This window comes from Rhineura floridana, chromosome 9, assembly GCF_030035675.1.
Source record: "Rhineura floridana isolate rRhiFlo1 chromosome 9, rRhiFlo1.hap2, whole genome shotgun sequence".
Taxonomy (NCBI): domain Eukaryota; kingdom Metazoa; phylum Chordata; class Lepidosauria; order Squamata; family Rhineuridae; genus Rhineura; species Rhineura floridana.
Genome location: NC_084488.1, coordinates 84912923 through 84936086, shown reverse-complemented (window position 1 = coordinate 84936086; position 23164 = coordinate 84912923). Strand labels below are relative to the sequence as shown.

The following is a 23164-nucleotide window of genomic DNA, read 5'->3' as shown; positions in this document are numbered from 1 at the left end:
TTATTTGCTGTTTTCAAGATTCAGTTTATTGGAGCTATATGGAAATTTGGACTACATATTTTAAAAATCTGGCCCACCCCAAAGGCTTAAGAATAGCTAATGCAAATGCATTAGTGTGCATTGTGCTTTACAAAATAGGAATCGCCTCAAACCCCACCTTTTATACAACTCGCTGATTCCCGTGCCCTACTGCAACAAAGCCTAAGTGCATTGAACTGAAACAATTATGTTTCCCTGTTTTAGATTTATCTCTACATCCATTCTTCTGTGGTAAGATCCTTGGGGTGGGGGCTTCTTCAATACTCTGTAAACTGCTTTGCCCAAAGATTACCATTTAAAATGTTGACACAAAACAAGAAGGGGGGGGATAGCAAGGTCTAGGTGGGAATGACATGTTTTTCAGCTATGTTTGGTGAGGCTTAGTGCTCTACTGAACTAAGGTGTACCAAAGACTGTGGGAAATGAGAAAGCCAACATGGTGCCCTCCAAACCTCAGCACCAGCCAGCATGGTCAGGAATGATTGTCCAACAATATCTGGAGGGTGCCATGTTGGCTACCCTGGGAAAAATACGAGTTTTGAGGAGAAATGAGTTGTGATTCTATAGATTATATAATAACTTGTCCACAAGGGGGTGGTGATGTTGCTGAAATGGGGAAATGCTACTATTTACAGGGAATGTGATTTTGTAAGTAATTAGAACTTACTCAATTTGTAAATGTGCAAAAAAGATATGGGCTAAATAAACTGAATGTGGGCTTTAGTATGGGTCTATGATCTGGTACCTGATTTCCTGTTGTAACTAAAATGCAGAACTGGGGAAGATGAAATTAAATAGCAGCTCCCATTAAAGGAGTATTGCCCCTGAGTAAACATTGATAGAATTGTGGAATAAATATCTTGAATGTTACTAATCGGAATTTCCTTGAAAGCTTTGAAGGCACATGTAGTGCTGTGACTTAGAAGAATACTAAAGATTAGCAGAAAAGAGCAATGGAAGAAACTCATGTGAGCCACCTGTATGCTTCCAAGTGAAAGTTTTGCAAATAATTACAGAAAGCTAGCCTGTAAAAAGTTCTAGTTATAGTAAAACCTGCCTGGAAGGGAGATTTACAACTTTATAGCACAGATGTTCTAGGGCCACAAAATTGAGCTCCAAGGTACAAAAAGTTTGATATGATTTTAAATGGACACAACACGGCCAAAACTAGGTGAACATTCAAATACTACATTCTAACCTTGGTTCTGTTGAAAGAGTATGTCCAATGACATGTCAGTATCTTAAAGTCAAATTCTTAATTTGATCAAGCTTGTAACAAAAGACAAATTTCAGTAAGTGATAGATTTTATTGTACATTGTATGGCTTTAATGATCAAAATACAAAAACAAAGAAAATAGATAATAGAAAGTCAAACTTTCTAGATCAGGTTTTAAATGTATTGCAAAATTCTCGTGCTGAAAATATTGATAGTCAAGTAAACGTTGAGTTTAAGGTTAAAAATGAGTTCGCTATTGGTCATTTAAAAATGTGTATTAGCAGTTTACATTTCATTAAAGAAGTTTCCAATAGTAAAGCCTGTTTAACATGATGAAATCAAGTATCAAATATAACAAAGATATAAATACTGAGAAGTATTTACCTAGCATCGATTTTATGTTTTGAGATGGGCATAGCCGATTGCCACATTGGTATTATTGGTCAATTTTTGGGGTCAATTTTTTTCTGACTGATTTTGGTATTTATTGCACTGATATACTGCCCAAATAAATTAGTTATCTGGGCAGTTTTCAAACCCAGATATTGTTCAAATGCTAATGAGGTATTTAGGTAAACATTAAGCCCATACATGTTGAAACATCACTGAACCTATAAATGCACACTTATAACTAGAAGCACAGATTGCAACTAGAATTTTTTTGTGGAAGTAGACACCAACCTCATGTACAATAAGTTTATGAAGGATGACAGCTCACAGTCCGCACAGGACTATTGCTGAAACTTCCACAAACATTTTTCAAAATTCAATTGGAACAGAAATTTAAAATGGTTGCCGTAGATCCTCTTGCATGCAATTTATAAATCAGTTTCCATTTTAATATAAGGGTAAAATGAATTTGATTAGTATAGTTCATTGTCATTCCTCAGTGCTATAATTTGAGCTTTTTTAAAAAAAAAAATCTTACCACTAAATTCATGTTATACCATTAAGTATCTACACCTGGTTTTACCACCACCATTTTTAGAGAATAGGGAATCTTAAAACCAAGTATAAAAAAAATAACTTTTGATTTTAAACAGTGAAGTCTTTCAACAGTCTTAACATGCAGGGGATTCAAGAGGTATTTGAAAGGATAAAACTTGAGTCCTTGGTTGTAAAAATCAAACAAAGTGAGCCCAGTCTTCCATAAATTCTTACTGCACAATGACAAAAAGATAAACTTACAAGTGAATGCAGAAAAGTTGAGTAGCAACTTATAAGTGAATGCAGAAAAGTTGAGTGTGTGCTACATACATTTCAGGCTGTTGGGATAAGCATACAGCAGTATAACAGATTCCACTTGAAAGGCAGTTTCACGAAATCTTGTATACTAATACGTATAAAAGTAGCATTTTGCACAGATACATAGGATAGGTCATGTTTACATGTATATTGAGAACTGATTTGTGCAATTATTTAATCTATTTGTTGGAGATTTCACTGACTAGGGACACCATAAAAAAATAACCCCCATGTTTCAATGTAAGTCAATATTTCAGGATGAACTACCATAACATTCTAAAAATAGCATACATAGAAAGTGTGCAGCTCTCATCTACTGGGCATCCTAGCTTTATATAGACTACTGTTACTGAACAATGGGGCTAGGAATGGTCATAGTTTGGTCACACTTCTTATCCAAGGTACAAAAGAGGAAACTTTGGTATAGACACCTGGAGAATCTTTGACTCCACAGCCATAGCCCCAGGAGGTCACCCCATATACAACCCAACTTTTTCCTTGGCGTTCACAAATGAGTGGCCCACCACTGTCTCCCTGACAACTGTCCATACGTTTCTGCTCTTGGAGGCTACCAGCACAGAGCATCCTCCCTGTGAATCTTGTTTGATAGCGTTCTTCACAAATTCTTTTAGGAAGTAGGGGGATGGCAGCTTGCTGCAATGTTCTTGAGTAAGCTCTTCCTGGGGAAGAAAGAAAAAAATACTGAAATTGACATACTGAATGTGAAAGATGTGTTTTAACAATAATGCAGCTGGGTGTGCCTGGTCATACTTTACCAGAAAAAAAATATACAAAAATAATTTAATAAACAGGAACATTAAACATGGACCCAAAAGAATCCATACTTGCCATTTTTCTTTCCCAAGCCACCTAACCAGCAGTAGAGGCAGTTTCTGTAGTTATTTTAAAATGCTCTGGGAAATACTTTGAGACTTGTGCAAATCTCTTTACACCAGAAGTTACTAGTGTACAACATAAGACAGTCCACTAAAACACATTCACACCATTAGAATATAAAATTTTACATGTGCCATATCTGAGGAATAATAGAAACTGGTACAACATATCAAACATTCAGGCAGGACTATGAAAAGGTAATTTTTTACTAGCTGATGGAAGGCACCTGGTTGGCCGCTGTGAGAACAGGATGCTGGACTAGATGGGCCACTGGCCTGATCCAGCAGGCTCATGTTCTTAAGTATGAATACTGTCAATGCCTACTTGATATCCAGGGGAAGACCATTACATAAGAACAGTCTATTGGATCAGGCCAGTGGCCTATCTAGTTCACCATCCCATTCTCTACGTGACCAACCAGATGCCCATGGGAAGCCTGCAAGCAGAACCTGGGTCCTGTGGTTTCCCCTTCCTGCAGTTTCCAGCAACTGGTATTTGGAATTATACTGTCTCCAATGATGGAGGGAGAGCATGGCCATTATGGCTAATAGCCATTGACAGCCTTATTCTCCATGAATTTGTCTTTTAAAGCCATTCCACAAAGTGAGTGCCACCACAAAAAATGCTTGTTCCCTAAGCAGTGATAAATATGTAGCATGACTAAAAGGGCTGATGACCATAATGGGTGGGTAGCTCTACATAGGGTAAGGCACTGTTTCAGACAGTCTGGTCCCAACCTGTGTAAAGCTTTAGAAATCAGCAGCAGCACCTTAAACTTGTAGCAAATTGGCTGCCCCACAAGGAGCACATTGCAATAATCCAATCTTGAGGTTATCATTGTTTGGTTTACTATGGCTAAACTATCTGTACAGTTGCAGTTGGTGTACCAGTGAAATCTGATTTGTCATATCAGTGGTGTTCAGGTCATCATGACAATGAGCAATTTTGCCCTCAAAGTGCCTAGCAAAATTACAGCAGTCCTCCAAGGGCTCCAGCATTCCATTCGATGGTATAGACGGTAACAAACTTGTATTGCACAGAGCAGCGCAGCTGGACATCTATTTGATGACTGAGTGGAGGTGACAAAGTAAGACTTCGCCGCTTTTACTGCTACCGAATAGGTGTGATTATGCACTTCAACGTGTGTTTGGTCATATTAATAGTGAGTTCTACATTTATGGTCTAGCCGTTGTCCAACCTGCTTCATCGTCCAAATCTTTATGAAATAAGCTTCAGGAAGCAACCTTTTGGTCTCTGGAGCACCAGAAAGGGTGCTTAAAAGCAACTGTGTTAATGGCCTGATATATCTTGCCATTCCATACTGAGGCTAAAGCCTTGGCAGGATTACCAGCTCTGGCTACCAGAAACATAGTACAATAATTAAGAGTGAAAAGAATAATTGCATTAATTGTCTCAACAAGAAGCCTTGATCACGTCAGGAAGGAAAATGGACTTTGTGCTATAAAAGCAACTCTTACCTGTGTCACCCCAACCAGTGATGTAACAATTAGGAGCAGTTTTCTGTGGCCTCTCTCGTCTGAGTGGCAAACAGGCAGGCAAGACATGAGTGCTGAACTGAGCACACTGTTCTTCAGGCCCTTGCAGCCTCACTAGTGCAATGTCATAATCACTGCTATCAGGCCTATACTCTTTGTGCTGCACAATCTCTTGTACTCCAATTTCTTCCTCATATTCCTCAGGCACTAATGTGTGGTAGTCTCCAACACGTACCACATAGTTTCGAGTGTTATTCCCATATCTAAAAATAAAATAAACCATCACTTTTGTAATAGCACTGCTGAAAATAAAGGAGGGGGAGCTCTAATTAAGTTTTATTATGGTAGATGCTGCTTAACAGGATATCAAATCTATCTACTTCCAAATCTTTACTGAAGGTCTCCAAATACCCAGTCAACAGGAAATTCAGGAACTGTTATCAGATACATATTGGCCAGTAGCCTGCCTTTGGTGGACTGATCTTCAACAAGTTTCATTAAAGATTCAAGATTTGGGGGAGAGGGAGACTGAAACAGAAGTCTCTACAATTTGGTGGTGGTTTAAACTATAGTAAACACAGAAGGCCAGTCAACCATGGACCAATTTATTTAATCAGTCCAGTTTATTTCCACTAAAGAGAAAAATACTTTTACAGGGGCAAGAGAGCCCCAAGAATAAACACCATTTTAAGTGTTTTACAGAGCTTACACGTTACAGAGGTGCTCTAGCATTGAGGAACAGATTAATGGGAGGGGAGAGCATATAACAACAAAACCTCTTTTCCAAAACTAATATTTTATATAATTCTCTTGTAAAACCTTCTGTATCACCTTTATCTAGAAATGTAAATGGCAAAAGGTGCAGCTGATGTTAAATAATAAAAAGGGCAATGTGGAAAAACGGACCCCAATCATAATGGGAAAACAGCAAACACATTATTTTTCCCCTTGGGAAAAACACTGGAATGTACCTAACCAATTACTGAAGATTATTTCAACCCAGAAGTGCAGTTTAAATTCACGTCTGTTTGGAAATCATGTGTGATTCCCATGTGAATCATGGGAAATTTATGAAGGGGATTTTTTTCATTAGTTACCTGATGTGACATGGATAGCACTAGACAGGAGGAAAGGATAGTGTGAAGGGTAACTCAAGAAATAGTTACATGTTAATAGTTGTATGAAAAGCTGCAAATACTACGGAAATGTGTTTTCCAGTGACCTGTCAAGCTTAGCATCCTGATTATTAATTTGCTTGTAGGAACTCCACTGTATGAATGACAGAAGTCAATACAATACTTCGACTTAATTTAGTAATGTCACAAATGATATGCTAGATCATTATTTTATTTATTATTTATTCTATTGTATTTGTATACAGCCCCATAGCCGAAGCTCTCTGGGCAGTTTACAACAATTAAAAACACTAAAAACAAATATACAAATTTAAAAACACATTTTTTAAAAAAAGTACTTTAAAAACGCATGCTAAAATGCCTGGGAGGAGAGGAAAGTCTTAACCTGGAGCTGAAGAGATAACAATGTTGGCGCCAGGCACACCTCGTCAGTCAGAGCATTCCATAACTTGGGGGCCACCACTGAGAAGGCCCTCTCCCTTGTTGCCAGACTCCCAGCTTCCCTCGGAGGAGGGCCTTGGATGTTGAGTGTAGTATATGGGTGGGTTCATGTCGGGAGAGGCATTCCATCACTTACTGTGGTCCTAAGCCATGTAAGGCTGTATAGGTTAAAACCAGCACCTTGAATCGAGCTCGGAAACATACAGGCAGCCAATGCAAGCAGGCCAAAATCAGTTTTATATGTTCGAACCGTCTAGTCCCTGTTACCAATCTGGCCACTGCATTTTGTGCAAGCTGCAGCTTCCGAACCATCTTCAAAGGCAGCCCCATGTAAAAGCATTGCAGTAATCTAGCTTGGAGGTTACCAGAGCATGGACAACTGAAGCCAGGTTATCCCTGTCAAGATAGGGGCATAGCTGGGCCAGCAACCGAAGTTGGTGGAAGGCACTCTGTGTCTCCAAGGCTACCTGGGCAGAGATGATTCTAGGAGAACCCCCCAAGCTATGAACCTGCTCCTTCAGGGGGAATGCAACCCCATCCAGGAAAGGTTGGACATCCACCATCTGGTCAGAAGAACCACCCACTAGCAGCATCTCAGTCTTGTCTGGATTGAGCCTCAGTTTATTAGCCCTCATCCAGTCCATTGTCGCAGCCAGACACTGGTTCAGCACATTGACAGCCTCACCTGAAGAAGATGAAAAGAAGAAATAGAGCTGTGTGTCATCAGCATACTGATGGCAACGCACTCCAAAGCTCCGGATGACCACACCCAACTGTTTCATGTAGATGTTGAACAGCATGAAGGACAGAACTGACTCCTGTGGAACCCCATACTGGAGAGTCCAGGGTGCCAAGCAATGTTCCCCAAGCACCACCTTCTGGAGCCAACCCACCAAGTAGGAGCGGAACCACTGCCATGCAGTCCCTCCCACTCCCAACTCAGCCAGTCTTCCAGAAGAATACCATGGTCGATGGTATCGAAAGCCGCTCAGAGATTGAGGAGAATCAACAGAGTCACACTCCCCCTGTCTCTCTCCTGACAGAGGTCATCATACAGGGCAACCAAGGCTGTTTCCGTGCCAAAACCAGGCCTGAAACCTGACTGAAATGGATCCAGATATCAGTCTCATCCAAGAGTGTCTGGAGCTGGCCTGCCACCACTCATTCAATGACCTTGCCCAGGAATGGAACGTTTGCTACCGGCCTATAGTTAAGATTTTCTGGGTCCAGGGAGGGCCTCTTCAGGAGTGGTCTCACTACCGCCTCTTTCAGGCAGCCAGGGACCACCCCCTCTCGTAGAGAGCCATTAATCACTTCCCTGGCCCAGCCAGCTGTTCCATCCCTGCTAGCTTTTATTAGCCAAGAAGGGCAAGGATCCAGCACAGAAGTGGTTGCACGAACCTGACCATAACATCAACAGCAAAGAGATGTCTTGTCTCTCTTCTACTTGCAACTTTGCTTTTATAATTTGAAGAATGAGTGACAATTGTTCACAGTAATGAATGCATGCAAAGCTGAATAAAGCTTTAGTACTTCACAATACAGCAAAGAGCTCCTGTTAAAATTGCCTCTGTGCATGTGGAAAAGTAAATTCATCTTGCTTCCTGCTCTAGCCAATAAAACTTCTCATGTCAGGCTACAATGGCTAGTGTCTCTACATAAAGCAAAGAAGAGTATCCTCTCTAATTTAGTAGTTTTTAGGTGAAAGATGTCTAGGACAGAAACATTTGTGCATATGCTTATCTATATGCTCATGTGTGAACAGGCAAATAGTATCGTGTGACCCAAGTATTGCAGAATTGTGGGACCCCAGAATATGGGTTCTACATGAACTCTTCAGCACCCAATAATGCAGGAAATCAGTAGTAGTTCTTTTTTAGTGTTAGGCCTGGGTAAGTTGCTTTCTGGCCAAGTAATGTCTTAAAACAGCCCTGTATGTGTAGCCTAGGAAATAAGAAATAGTACAATTGTTACTTTGTGGTGAACTCAAGCTGGCTTGGTCAAGAAAACTCCAAGGGAAAGACTGCAGAGAATTTTGTGTGTTCTCACTTTACCATGAGGTAGATTATTTAAAGAGCAGATGTACTGAATGGAATAGAAAAAAGCAGCCTGATGCAGTAACAGATTAGGTTCCCAGCCAAATGTTCCCTGTGCCCCCGGTGTCATCTTTTCAAGGGGTGAGATTATATACACAGAGGTTAACAATTTGGCTGACGTTACCAGTCCCTTAGCCAATTTTCAGAGTTTTCATCAGACAAGGCAAGAGAATATGCAAAGAAACAAATTAAACTATTTCTATTTTTTGGAATCTCCCAATGGATCTCCAAAGTGAAATACTTCATGCTCTTTTGACCATTTTAAACAGAAGCATTGCTATATGCATGCACACATGCAATAGATGTGCAAAAATGGAACATGCAATACTTTCCTCTACTATACGGTAGATATTTTGTCAAGTTTTATAATTACACACAGTAATTCTCTGCCTAAACACAGCTTGTGAATCGAAAATGAAATAGCACCTAGGTCTGTGTTAGCAACAGACGTATTTAGAAGACATACTTAATTTCATTGCCTGCTGTGTCGTTCTAAATATCACAATCATTTTGTTACTTGTATTTTTAATTGCAGAGCACATTGCCATTGAGAATTGTCCCTAATGGAAAGATATATACCATGAAACAATTAGAATGTTGTGTTAATACTTCCAAAATTGTTATAATTTTCTTTAATATATATTTCATGTATAAATAAGCATTCTCTCCTCAATTCTGAACTCTTACTTTGAAATGCAGGCACAGCTGGGACTTCCTTGTATTCATTAACTCCAGCCTCCTTACCTAACACTTATTGTAAAAGAAGGCAAAAAGAGGCCTCTGGCAGCCCTGCCCACCTGCCAAATTTGGCCCAGCCAGGATGGGGGAGATAAAAATCTAGCCCACTGGCCAAAAAGGTTCCCCACCTCTGCTTTAAGAGAAAGTTCTTTTCATCTTAATTTGAGCTTGAATTTTGCTGTATTATGAAGCTTTTAGAAGATCTGAACTACAGATGGTATATGTTTGTACAGTAGATTGATTTCACGCATATTCTACATAATCTATGCTAAAGTTATTTTATTATTATTATTTATTATCTTTATTTATACCCCGCCCTTTTTCCAAACTGGAACTCAAGGCGGCTTCCAGATAAAAATAAGTACATATCATTAAGAACCTATAAAAATATAAAGCATATAAACATATAAAATCAGCATTAAAACAGGATTAAACTATTAAGATGTTAAAACCAATTAGATATACACTTAAAATACTGCAACCCAGTTTAGGAGCATACAAGTAAAACAATAACATACAGCATCCTCTTCAGTCACTACCCTTAAAACCTTCAGTTTCAAAGGCCTGCCGGAAGAAAAAAGTCTTTAGCTGTCGGCGGAAGGACTACACAGAGGAGGCCATTCTTGCCTCCCTAGGGAGGGAGTTCCAGAGCCTAGGGGCAGCCACCGAAAAGGCCCTATCTCGTGTTTTAAACTACTACATGAACAATAATTTTATTGCTGAGCCTCTGAAGTTGGGCAGGGAACAGAGACTACATTAAAATATATTTTATATATTCCAACTGGCCAGTGTAGGCAAGTTTGTAACTTATAGGATAGATTCATATGCACTAAAGACAAGAAAATTACAAATTACTTTTTTGACCCCAAACTGTCAACTGCCAAAGGGATTTTTAAATCTAAACTGGGTGGGGAACAGGAGGCCAAATCCTAATCTCCCCCATCCCCCACAGGGCTGCCCCTCTGTCAGTCACCACGAGATCAGGTGACCCACCTTCAAAAAATAAGTACCTCCTGGTTCTTTCTTCCTTAATTGCAGCCCGGCTTGAACTCAAGCCAGGCTGCAAAGGAAGATCTCTGCCAAAAGCTTTCTGCAGGGACCAGCTGCACTTGGGAGCTCCCGACTGGTACTGACAGCAAGCCCCGCTTGCCAAGGAACCATCAGGAAGGCATTTTAGGGCCAATTTTTTCCTTGCATGCACATCTTCACATGCCTCACACCTGACATCATATGAAACACAGGGAAACTGACTTGTGAGTGAAATTAGGATCCCTGCCAAGGTCTAATTTGGCTCACAGACCAAGGGTCCCCCTGCCTGATCTAGATTATTTGGGGAACTTGCAGTTTTTAAGCTTTGATAATTTGCAGTTTAACTTACTCTTGGATTGTCTTGGTTGCTTTGTGATTTATATTGCAATGGTCATTGCATACAAACAATAAAAATCTAGATGGTTGAATTCTAACAATACAATCCCAGGACTGAACAAAGGGCTACAGTCTGGTTTCTTATGGCATGGCATTCCCTAGGTGCAGATAGATTCTTAGCATTTTATATCACAATAAATATTAGAAATGTAAACAATTTAATGCAGAATTCAGTTGCCATGAATGTGTAAGTTTCCAAGTACATCTCAGACACTAGAACATGTGGAATTCATCCATAGACATAGTCTTAAAACTGAACTTATGCGGTGTTCATGTTCATTTACAAATATTTCAGTCACTTTGGGTGGATATTATCCTAAGAAGTTTTTGGCATGCAGAAGGGCTTTTTAGGATTGGTTCAACTTCTACCACCACCACCCTGGCACAATGGGAACAATCCATAGAAAATTAGGCATTCTTAACTTCAAAACTCTTTTATTTATACTCAATGTCTTAACACAATGTATTGATTTGCCTTTGTATTTTTCTCTAGTTTAATATACAAAGATACAAAAATAACTTCAAATTATAAATAACTGCTCTAAAATATATCGGTATGATCACAAAAGAATATAGCTACTTTTGTTTTTAATTCAACCTGGCTATAGACCAGTATTTAAGCATTTCAATAAAGTATCTTGTAAAAATTAATTTTGCTCTGTATTGATAAATAGTTAGGGGAAAATTTTCTAGTGGTGACCATAGTTACACAAAATGCCTGGGACTTGGTTTTTTCTTTAAGTTGTATGAAAGTGGTAAAAAGCACTGATCTATAGAGCAATGCAATTAACAATGTCATCCCAGAATGTGGAAGCAAAAAGTAGTTTCACAGTGCAATCCTATATATGCATGTTTTGTCAGAAGTAAGCCGCACTGTGTTCAACAGGGCTTACTCTCAGCCTTGACAATGTGATGCCATCAAAGTACCAGTTTCATGGGAAGCATATTGAGTACAATGCTTAAGAGATCAGTGTTGATCTGGACTTTGATAGGCTTGCAAAACCATCAATGACAGCAAATTTCAAGCACACAGAGTAATGGATCAAAAAGGAGGAAAAAGTTCCCCGCTATATAACCTTTTTATTTTTTAAAAAGATTTCTTGGAAAAAAATTAAAAATGTTTTTAAAGATGTTTTGTTTTAATGTATTTTAATGTGTTTTTATGATTTTTTAAAGTGTTTTTAGTGCTTTTGTTTGCCGCCCTGGGCTCCTGCTGGGAGGAAGGGCAGGATATAAATAAAAAATAATTAATAAATAAAATATATCAATTTGTGCTAGATTTTGCTGACTGCTATGTGAGACCCTGGCATCCCAGATGATAACTTGAAAAAAAAACATGTCATCTGCATGATATGCTACCTACATAAAGAAGACCAAATGCCTGCGGGAAGAAGGAGACTACCATCGCCCAGGGAATAGGGAGAGCCATCTGCTGCGGCTGCCTACCTGCTTGCTTGCTGCTGCTTGGCTACCACCACCACCCTCTCCCTGTCGGACTTCTGTGCTGCAAGTTGCCACGTCTTGCAGGACCAGGCCCCCAGGTACTCAGCCACCTATTGCTGATTTCGTCCACCTGTCCCTTTCCTGGACGGGATACATAAGCTGGCTGGCTGAGGTGGTTCCTGCTTTGTAGATTTCCTGGCTTTTTGTGGGACTGGCTGATCTTGAGTTAGGTGCCTGGGAGAGGACTCACAACCAAGCGGGGAGACTTGAGGGGGTCCCAATTAGTGTTGTGACGGGTAGATGGAGATATGGCATTGTGAGGAGGACTTGCCAGTTAAGGGGAACACAGCCCAGGCAGTTAACGGCTGTGCCTTGTTCCAGTCCTCCCCACACCTGCAGGTTTGTTGGCTGCTCTATCAGCCAGCTCTCAGACCTCCGGATGCTGGTCCTAAATGCCAGATCGGTACATAGTAAGATCTCCCTCATTCATGATTTAATTGTGGATGAGGCAGCCGATCTGGCATATATAACCGAGACCTGGGTGGGTGAGCAGGGAGGAGTCAGTCTCTCCCAGCTATGTCTGCCAGGGTACCTGGTCCAGCATCAGGGTAGACCTGAGGGTTGGGGAGGGGGGTTGCTGTGGTCTATAGGAGCTCCATCTCCCTCTGCAAACACCCTGTTCATGTGACTACTGGTCTGGAGTGTTTGCACCTTGTGTTGGGTCAGTGGGACAGACTGGGGATTCTGTTGGTGTACCACCCACCCCACTGCCCAACAGACTCCCTAGCTGGGCTGACAGAGGTGGTCGCGGGTGTACTGTTGAGATCCCCCAGACTGTTGGTTCTGGGGGATGTCAACATCCATGCCGAGGGCACCTTATCTGAGGCGACTCAAGATTTCATGGTCTCCGTGACAACCATGGGACTGTCATGCCATTGGCCCAACACATGTAGCAGAGCATACTCTAGACTTGGTTTTTGCAACTGGACATGGAGATGGTGATCTGAATGTGTGGGGCCTTACATCAGTCCCTCTGTCATGGACAGATCACTGCTTGCTCAAGTTTAGACTTACAGCGGCTTTTCCCCTCTGCAAGGGTGGGGGACCTATTAAGCTAGCCCGCCCCCAGAGCCTAATGGATCCAGATGGTTTCCAAAGGGCTCTGGAGAGTTTTCCAGCTGATAGGGCTGGCACTCCTGTCAAAACCCTGGTTGAACTGTGGAATACAGAAATGACCCGGGCGGTTGACATGCAATACTTGACACATAGGTGGTATATAGTGTTTATGGTGTAGTGTCTCCAATACATAAAGAAACCCATTAAGGGTTAATGCAAGTAAGGAAAACAAATTCAGCTGGGACAAGGCCAGTTTTGAATGGCTCTGAAGGCTTTTTTCACAGCTGTGTCTTCTCTGTAGATTAGCTCATTCGGAATAACCTAGCAGATTAGATACTTATAACCGACAAACATTTTGAGGGTGAGCTTTGCTGGTAAAAAATATTTTAATGGGATTCGAGAATGACGGAGAAAATGAAATGGTAAGCACTATATCAATTCATCCTTCAAGAAAATCTTAACTTTCGCATTGGATAACTTTATAATTCTATTCCAAATTATTTTTGTGCAGAACAATTTGAATCTACAGGTTATCCAACTATCAGTCCATATCCCAGAATATAAATATTAAGTGCTTCTTCCCTTTTGATATTTATGACATCAGCTGCACACTTTTGCATATTTGGAGGCATTCACCATATATGGCTAATATTGTTTATTATTATATTCTTTACCCTGTACAGTCAACATCCATCTGCAAGGCCATTGAGAAAGACTTTCCAGCCAAAACAAGTCTGGCCAACATATGCACTTTGAATCCTCTGGGTATTGAGTTTTGCTAATAGGCCATTGCTTAGCAGTCAATTTAGGATAAGTTTGGTACTGTTTTGATTTTCTCATCATCTATCTTGTATGGACATGGGTCCTACATAGAATTTGTCCTTTGGCCGCTTTTGTTTTATTATATGCACTATTGTATGTGCACTTCTATGAGTATTTTTATTTGCTAGCATACACGTTTGTATTAAAACATTTTATTTCTACATACATTATTCTCTACGTCTATACCTTAACTCTCTGGAGTAACAAGCTGTATTTAGGGGCAGTGAGGGCAGCAAAAAACCAGTATTTTGCTGCCACTACCATCATCATCAATCCGCCGCCCAGCGGAGCTCTTCAGAATTGTCCGGGGGCTATTACACGCTGGCCCCAAGGACATAGTAGAACCATCTGAGGCCCACTGTAATGAATTGGCTAGGCACTTCCAGGATAAAATCTTTAGCATCCGCTAGGACTTAGACTCCAGTGTTATAGCAGGTGAATCAAGCGAGGTGTCCAGAGCACAGCCTTGTCCCAATTTCTTGGATGAGTTTCAGTTGGTACAGCCTGAGGATGCTGACACGGTGCTTGGACAGGTTCATGCAACCACTTCTGTGCTGGATCCTTGCCCTTCTTGGCTAACAAAAGCTAGCAGGGATGGAACAGCCGGCTGGGCCAGGGAAGTGATTATGGTGGTCCCTGGCTGCCTGAAAGAGGCGGTAGTGAGACCACTCCTGAAGAGGCCCTCCCTGGACCCAGAAAATCTTAATAACTATAGGCTGGTAGCAAACATTCCAGTCCTGGGCAAGGTCATTGAACGAGTGGTGGCAGGCCAGCTCCAGACACTCTTGGATGAGACCGATTATCTGGATCCATTCCAGTCAGGTTTCAGGCCTGGTTTTGGCACGGAAACAGCCTTGGTTGCCCTGTATGATGACCTCTGTCAGGAGAGAGACAGGGGGAGTGTGACTCTTGTTGATTCTCCTTGATCTCTCAGTGGCTTTCGATACCATCGACCATGGTATCCTTCTGGGAAGACTGGCTGAGTAGGGAATGGGAGGGACTGCATGGCAGTGGTTCTGCTCCTACTTGGCGGGTTGGCTCCAGAAGGTGGTACTTGGGCAACATTGCTCGGCACCCTGGACTCTCCAGTATGGGGTTCCACAGGAGTTGTTCAACTCATGCTGTTCAACATCTACATGAAACCGTTGGGTGCGGTCATCCGGAGCTTTGGAGTGCGTTGCCATCAGTATGCTGATGACACGCAGCTCTATTTCCTTTTCATCTTCTTCAGGTGAGGCTGTCAATGTGCTGAACGAGTGCCTGGCTACGACAATGGACTGGATGAGGGCTAATAAACTGAGGCTCAATCCAGACAAGACTGAGATGCTGCTAGTGGGTGGTTCTTCTGACCGGATGGTGGATGTCCAACCTGTCCTGGATGGGGTTGCACTCCCCCTGAAGGAGCAGGTTCATAGCATGGGGGTTCTCCTAGAACCATCTCTGTCACTTGAGGCCCAGGTAGCCTCAGTGGCACGGAGTGCCTTCTACCAACTTCAGTTGGTGGCCCAGCTATGCCCCTATCTTGACAGGGATAACCTGGCTTCAGTTGTCCATGCTCTGGTAACCTCCAAGCTAGATTACTGCAATGCACTCTATGTGGGGCTGCCTTTGAAAACAGTTCAGAAGCTGTAGCATGTGCAAAATGCAGTGGCCAGATTGGTAACAGGGACTAGACAGTTTGAACATATAAAACTGATTTTGGCCCGCTTGCATTGGCTGCCTGTATGTTTCCGAGCTCGATTCAAGGTGCTGGTTTTAACCTATAAAGCCTTACACGGCTTAGGACCACAGTAAGTGATGGAATGCCTCTCCCAACAAGAACTCACCTGTACACTATGCTCAACATCCAAGGCCCTCCTCTGGGTGCCTCCTCTGAGGGAAGCTGGGAGTCTGGCAACAAGGGAGAGGGCCTTCTCAGTGGTGGCCCCCAACTTATGGAATGATCTCTTTGATGAGGTGTGCCTGGCGCCAACACTGTTATCTTTTCGGCACCAGCTCAAGACTTTCCTCTTCTCCCAGGCATTTTAGCATGTGTTTTTAAATTGTTTTTTTTAAAAAAATTTACAGTGTGTTTTTAAATTGTTTTTTGTCTTTTAAAATTTGTATATTTGTTTTTATTGTTTTTAATTGCTGTAAACCACCGAGAGAGCTTCGGCTATGGGACAGTATATAAATGTAATAAATAAATAAACAGACATGATGCCAAATCAAATGTGATACCTTAATACGTTTTAGAAAGCCAGTGCTGGAATGTGTCAGGACACCCTGTGTGTAGTTGCTGATGAAACATGGGTCCCGGTTACACTGTTCTCTCTCTCTGATAGTTTGCCATAATTCATGGTCTATATCTTATGTGCGTCTGCCACTACCTATAAACACATGGTTATACATTTGGTTGTCTCTGTTGTATTTCTGTGTTTTGGTTTGCCATTAATGGTCCCCATATGTTGATTGCTTTCATTTATCTTGATGTTTAAGAGGATGTTTTGTGCTGCTTAAAATGTGGACTATTTATTTTTGTATTAATTTGTGATATTGTTTACAATATAAACTGCTTAGAGACTTCTTTGAAGCATGAAGTATTATATAAATTACCTAAATAAATAAAAGTCTGTTTCCCCTGGTCCAGTTCCCAATACAAGTGTATAACAAGTGTATATGGAATCATTTTTGCTCCTTTTTCCTGCTGTCTATCCAAATACTATTCAAATAGTATTCAAATACTTTGGCCCAATTTAAGGCCATAAGATTCAGGCCTACTGTCCCAGATTGGTAACTATAAACTTTATTCCAAAATGCTAAGAAGCTAGGCAACTTGTGTTTCAAAATGTGGTGGGGTGAAAGAAGTTAGGAGAAGACTATATTAACTATGTTACATACTCTGATGGACTGGTGTGTCAATTCATTTATTAGTTTATGCCATTATTCAACTAATGCAATTTCCATGATTAGTTTATGCCTTTTGTACTTATTTGTTTATTAAATTTATATTCTGCTCTTCCACCTAAAGGAGCCAAATTAAATTATTTTCCTAATATATCATATGGCTTAAGTTACTTTATTTTCTGCAAATTTCATAGTATCATTATTTTCTATATTCCTTAAATGAAGCATTACACACTAACAAAACAACAGATTCATCTTATTTACAATCCTGAGTCTAGTTTTTATCACTGCTTATGCTTTGACTCCCTGTCGCATTGGGTTGTTGCTGAGAAAATTTAATCCCTGATTGAAGAACATGATTAACATTGGCGTATTGGCAGGGGATGCAATGGCATAGATTTGATCCCCAAACTGCCAGCAGGGTTTATTATCTTTGTCTTTGCACCCGGAGCCACCCAAAAAGATGAGGCTGATACCAAGAATATGAGTTAAGAACAGGCAACATTTTATTAATGACAAGTAAACCAACTGAACCAAACTAAAACAATTAAAGCAAATAACCTCTAAAGGAATAAGCCAATTAAGCCGGATAGAAACTGAAAATCAAATGAAGCCAATCGTCCAAATAGAGATCTGCAGAGGGAACCTAGATAATTTTAAAAGATCAGTGCAGGCTCCTATAAATCTGAGTGCTATGAAACTTAATTCCAGCAGCTCAGATTTTTGAGTGAGTAACCTTGGCTCTAGGCCACAGCGTAGTGAACTAGCTACTCCTGGTCTTTCATTGCTGGCACATTAACTGTGCCTAGAGAATCATGTTCATCTCACCCTTGACTCCACCCTTGAGGCATTGAGTCTGTGATCTGGGCAGTCCTCAAAGAGGGCTCCTGTCCCCAGCATCTGGCCTTGAGGAAGCCCCCTTTTTATTACCTTTGTCTTTCTTGCACTGGTCTCCTTACTATACTAACGTAGTAGCCCTGACAGCATAGCCATCTGCAAATCACGCAACGGTACCTCTTAAAACAATGTGCTGCAGTAAGCACCCAGCAGCTGCTAATAAGAATGGCACCACACAGCAGTCTTCCATCACCATGGGATGATTTCAAACGCAGAGCAACTTGCCAGGGCCATCCACCTCTAGACAGAGAACAAGAATAATTCATCTTAATACTCCATGGAAAACAATGGTTTATGTTAAGCAGTGACAGGCAACTTATCTTTAATATAGCACCTTCTCTAGTGCTTTGCTTTCATTAGCTCCGAAGCTTACCTCTTTCCTGAGCAGGAGCGGGAATCTGTTCAGCTACATTAATAAATAACTCACAATTCCACTTTACAAATCAAGATTAAGGGTCCCTCCAGAAGCCCTTTTTATTGAGCATTCATGATGATCTGTGCCCATGATGCCATCAGGACAGTTAACGTAATCCCACTTTCAACACTGTTTGCACCTGTGTACATTATGGGATGGACACACTGCTTCTTTTCCAATCAATGCTTATCTCATAACTTCCTGCTGAAATCCCCTAACTTTTTATACCACAAATACTCTGGCTTATTTTTTTGTCCCACTTTTGTTGCACTGTAGCCCCTCCAGACAGCAATAATATTGTAGCATAGGGGAAATGGTGCAGAACAAACTAAAACAGAATAAATCCTCTAATAATGTACTATTATATCAAGAATATGGTGCAGAATACACCCACAATAAAACACCAGTCTGAAGGGGCCCTAAACTATACATTATTTAGCCATGAGTGGTCTTTCCTCTTACTATAACCTGGTATAACCATCCCTTCTTGAGTTACATATTTTGTATCAAACAAGGATGTCACTCTGTATTCACACCTGACACCATTTGAGTCAAAGAACATGACTGGAACAAATTACGGCTATTATGTTCAGTGTAATTACATGACTTCTATGAACAATTTGTTCCCAGTTTCCTTTACTCTTCCTGATAATGCTACACCTTTCTATACATCAATGTCAATCAAATTAAAGCAGCAGCAGAAACTACAGGAAATATATGCAGTTGCTCCATCCCGTTATTTCCAAGACAAATCTCATCATTTTGGCATGCTAGGACTGCAATTCTATTCACACTTTGGGAGTAAGACCCATTGAGTTAACTTCCAAGTAAACATGCTGGTTTGCGACTGTAGAGATGCTACAGATTCATATAAAGCTTTCCACACAGAAATGGTACTGGAAGAGAAAAATGGCCTGCTTCCTGTGGACAACTTTCATACAAATCTTAGATAAGCCAGTGGCGGGCCATATATGTGGATAGTGGTAACTGGGTAAGAAACTGCATAGATTGTTGTTATGTGCCTTCAAGTCGAGTACAACTTATGACGACCCTATGAATCAGAGACCTCCAATAGCATCTGTCATGAACCACCCTGTTCAGATCTTGTAAGTTCAGGTCTGTAGCTTCCTTTATGGAATCAATCCATATCTTGTTTGGTCTTCCTCTTTTTCTACTCCCTTCTGTTTTTCCCAGCATTATTGCCTTTTCTAGTCAATCGTATTCTCATGAGATGTCCAAAGTATGATAACCTCAGTTTCATCATTTTAGCTTCTAGTGATAGTTCTGGTTTAATTTGTTCTAACACCCAATTATTGGTCTTTTTCACGGTCCATGGGATGCGCAAAGCTTTCCTCCAGCACCACATTTCAAATGAGTTGATCTGTCTCTTATCTGCTTTTTTAACTGTCCAACTTTCACATCTATACATAGAGATCAGGAATACAATGGTCTGAATGATCCTAACTTTAGTGTTCAATGATACATCTTTGCATTTGAGTCTCTTTTCTAGTTCTCTCATAGCAGCCCTCCCCAGTCCTAGCCGCCTTCTGATTTCTTGACTATTGTCTCCATTTTGGTTAATCACTGTGCCAAGGTATTGATAATCCTTGACAAGTTCAATGTCCTCATCGTCAACTTCCAGTCTGTGGGCCATTGTTTACTTTTCCATATTTGTCATAATCTGGACTAATTCAGTCTCAGTAGCTTGTAGCAACTCTAGTGGTATGCCATCTGTTCCAGGTGATTTGTTTCTTCCAAGTACTTTAAGAGCAGCTTTCACCTCACATTCTAAAATTTCTGGTTTTTCATCATACGGTTCCTCCGTGAATGAATCTGTCATCCGGGCATCTCTTTTATAGTTCTTCAGTGTATTGCTTCCATCTTCCCTTTTGTTTCATCTCAGTCAGTCAGTGTGTTCCCTTGCTGATTATTCAACATCCCTACTCATGGTTTAAATTTCCCTTTAATTTCTCTAATCTTTTGGAATAGGGCTCTTGTTCTTCCCTTTTTGTTGTCCTCTTCTATTTCTATACAATAAATATCGTAATAGTTCTCTTGGTCCCTACGTACTTAGGGTTCTGACTGTGTTTCTTTACTTTCATCCTTTATTACGATCACAGGATCAGCCAAAGAGAAAAATATTTAAAACTAGCAGAATACAATATAAAAATATAAACGTGTATACATGTATCACTTGTCAGAGGTAGTTATTAACAAAATTAAAATGATAAAATGAGTTCTTATAAAAGGTAATTTCTTCAAATACACTTATTATTCTTAATACAGCAAGCACGTTTAAATAACTATTGGTGTCTTTATCATAAAATTGTAATTCATATGAAATCTCAGAGAGCCTTAATACTGCGCAAAATTATTTTAGATAACTTTTCTCCGGTTTATTACAGCTAGGGAGTACTTAGCCACCATTAATGTCCGTTCTGGTGAATGGTCGTCTAATAGATAATTTAACCAAAGGGCTTCTGATCTGGGCGACTTGGAGTCTATAAGAGGAAAAATTAAATGCAATCTTTGAGCATTATAAAACGTGCAGCGCAACAAAACGTGAGCGTTCGTCTCAATCTCTCCGGATCCGCATGGACAGAGTCGCTCCTGATAAGGTATATTATTATATCTTCCATCTAGCAAGGCTGAGGGTAGAACATTAAATCGCATTCTGGTAAACACATTTCGATATTTCGGAATTGTAAGGTCCGATATATATGTCATCGGTTTTAAAAAGTTTAGATTACATCTTTGTTTTTTAATTAGCATTAACTGTTGTTGAACGTCAATATCGCTTAGGCCCTGTTTGATATTGGATCGAGCAGCTACTAGGCCTAATTCGCTAATTGCTTGAAATGAGAAGCCAAGGCTTTGGACTCTATTTAGAATGTTGTTTGCCCAGATCGATTTATAATTGTCATTTAGAATAAGGGGAGCTAAGCCTGTCGGTTCAAACATTAGTTTTAGCCACATGTTGATCCTGGCCCACCATACCCTAGATGCAATGGTTTGCACACCCAATTCAAGTCTTAAAACACAGTTGGGGATACATTTTGGAATCGCCATAATTGTTCTTAGAAAATTATTTTGTACTGTTTCTAGATGTAATAGATTATCCTTGGAATCCACTTGGGATCCAAAAATAAGCTGCGGAATTATTTTTGCATTGAAAATTTTCAGTGCTGGTAAGATGGATTGTCCTCCCTTAGTATAGAAGAAGGTTGTTAGTGCTTTCGTAGTTTTCTTTGCGTTGATCATCGCAAGTTTATTATGAATTTGGAAGCTTCCTGATGTTTGGAAGGTAATTCCTAGATATTTAAAGGAGTTAACTTGTTCGATGACGTTACCATTAATTACCCAGCGGTGCATAGATCTTTTTTTGATAAAGGCCATTATTTTTGTCTTTTGGTAGTTTATATTCAGCAATTCCGAAGAACAGTATGAGGATAATTGCGACAATAGCCGTTTTAAGCCTACTGGGGTCTTTGAAATTAGAACCATGTCATCTGCATAAAAAAGGATGTTTTTCGAGGTCCCTGCTACAATAGGTGAGTGTGAGGATGTGGGAGCTAATTTAAATACTACGTCGTTAATGTAGATGTTAAATAGTAGGGGAGCCAAGAGGCAACCCTGCTTAAGACCTTTAAATGTTGGGATTGGGTTTGTCAGATAGCCCTTGTTATTAGTTCTTACTTGGAGCGAGGTGTTAAGATGAAGTTCTTGAAGCAGAATAAGCAGTCTCTTATCTGTCTTTAGATTGTTTAATTTTGTCCACTGACTGTGTTTCTATCTCCTTTTGCTTTTGCTTTCCTTCTATAACCATTTTAAAAGTTTCTTCAGTCATCCATTGTTGTCTTTCTCTCTTTTTAACTAGAGGTATTGTCTTTTTGCATTCTTCCCTGATCATGTCTCTGACTTCATTGCATAATTTTTCTGGTTCTCTGTCAACTAAGTTTAAAGCCTCAACCCTGTTCCTTATTTGATCTTTATATTCTTCCGGGATGTTATTTAAATTGTATTTTGGCATTATGATTGCTTTGTTGGTCTTCTTTAGCTTTACTCTGATTTTCAATATGACCAGTTGATGATCTGTAGCACAGTCTGCTCCTGGTCTTGTGTTCGCAGAAAGTATGGAACTTCTCCATTTACCAATTATATAATCAATTTGATTCCTATATTGACCATTTGGTGATGTCCACGTGTACAGTCGTCTTTTTGGTTGCTCAAAAAATGTGTTTGCAAGAAACAAATTATTAGCTTCACAGAATTCAATAAGTCTTTCTCCTGTTTCATTTCTGTCTCCATTTTCCCACAATTCCTAGTTCTTCTCTGTGTCCTACTTTTGCATTCCAGTCCCCCATGATTTTCAGCACATCTTGTTTTGGTGTGTGATAAACTTCTTCCTGTACGTCTGCATAAAATCTTTCCAATTCCCCTTCTGTGTTTGCCGTTGGAGCGTACACTTGGATGATGGTTATGTTAATAGGTTTCCTGTTTAATTTCATTGAGATCACTCGCTCAGACCTTGTGCTATAGCTCCTAATTGTTTTTGCTACATCACTTCTCACTATTAAAGCAACCCCAATTATTCTTAATTTCTCATTTCCTGCATAAAATATTTTGTATTTGCCTGATTGAAAATGTCCCATTCCCGTCCATTTTAATTCACTCACACCAAGTATTGTAATGTTGATGTGTTCCATTTTTTGCTTGCAATTTCTAACTTTCCCTGGTTCATGCTTCTCACATTCCATGTTCCTATTGTGTGCGTCGTACAACTCTGGACTCTCCTTTCGCATCTGTGTGCATCAGCCTCTGGGCTTCCTTTTGGCTTTGACCCAGCTGCGTCATT

At 40.3% G+C, this 23164-nt stretch overlaps 1 protein-coding gene across 2 annotated transcripts in view; it reads right to left on the bottom strand.

Annotated features, from left to right (window-relative positions):
* Positions 1 to 1365: 1365 nt before the first annotated feature.
* PRSS12 (serine protease 12) overlaps positions 1366 to 23164 on the bottom strand; it is a 102904-nt gene continuing 81105 nt past the window's right edge. For both annotated transcript variants that reach the window (XM_061585274.1, XM_061585273.1), the window contains exons 11-13: positions 18012 to 18134; positions 4877 to 5157; positions 1366 to 3181 (exon numbers count right to left, since the gene is read on the bottom strand). In XM_061585274.1, coding sequence (XP_061441258.1) covers positions 2874 to 3181; positions 4877 to 5157; positions 18012 to 18134 — 712 coding nt within the window. In that variant the 3' untranslated portion in view covers positions 1366 to 2873. The remainder of the gene's footprint in view (positions 3182 to 4876; positions 5158 to 18011; positions 18135 to 23164) is intronic.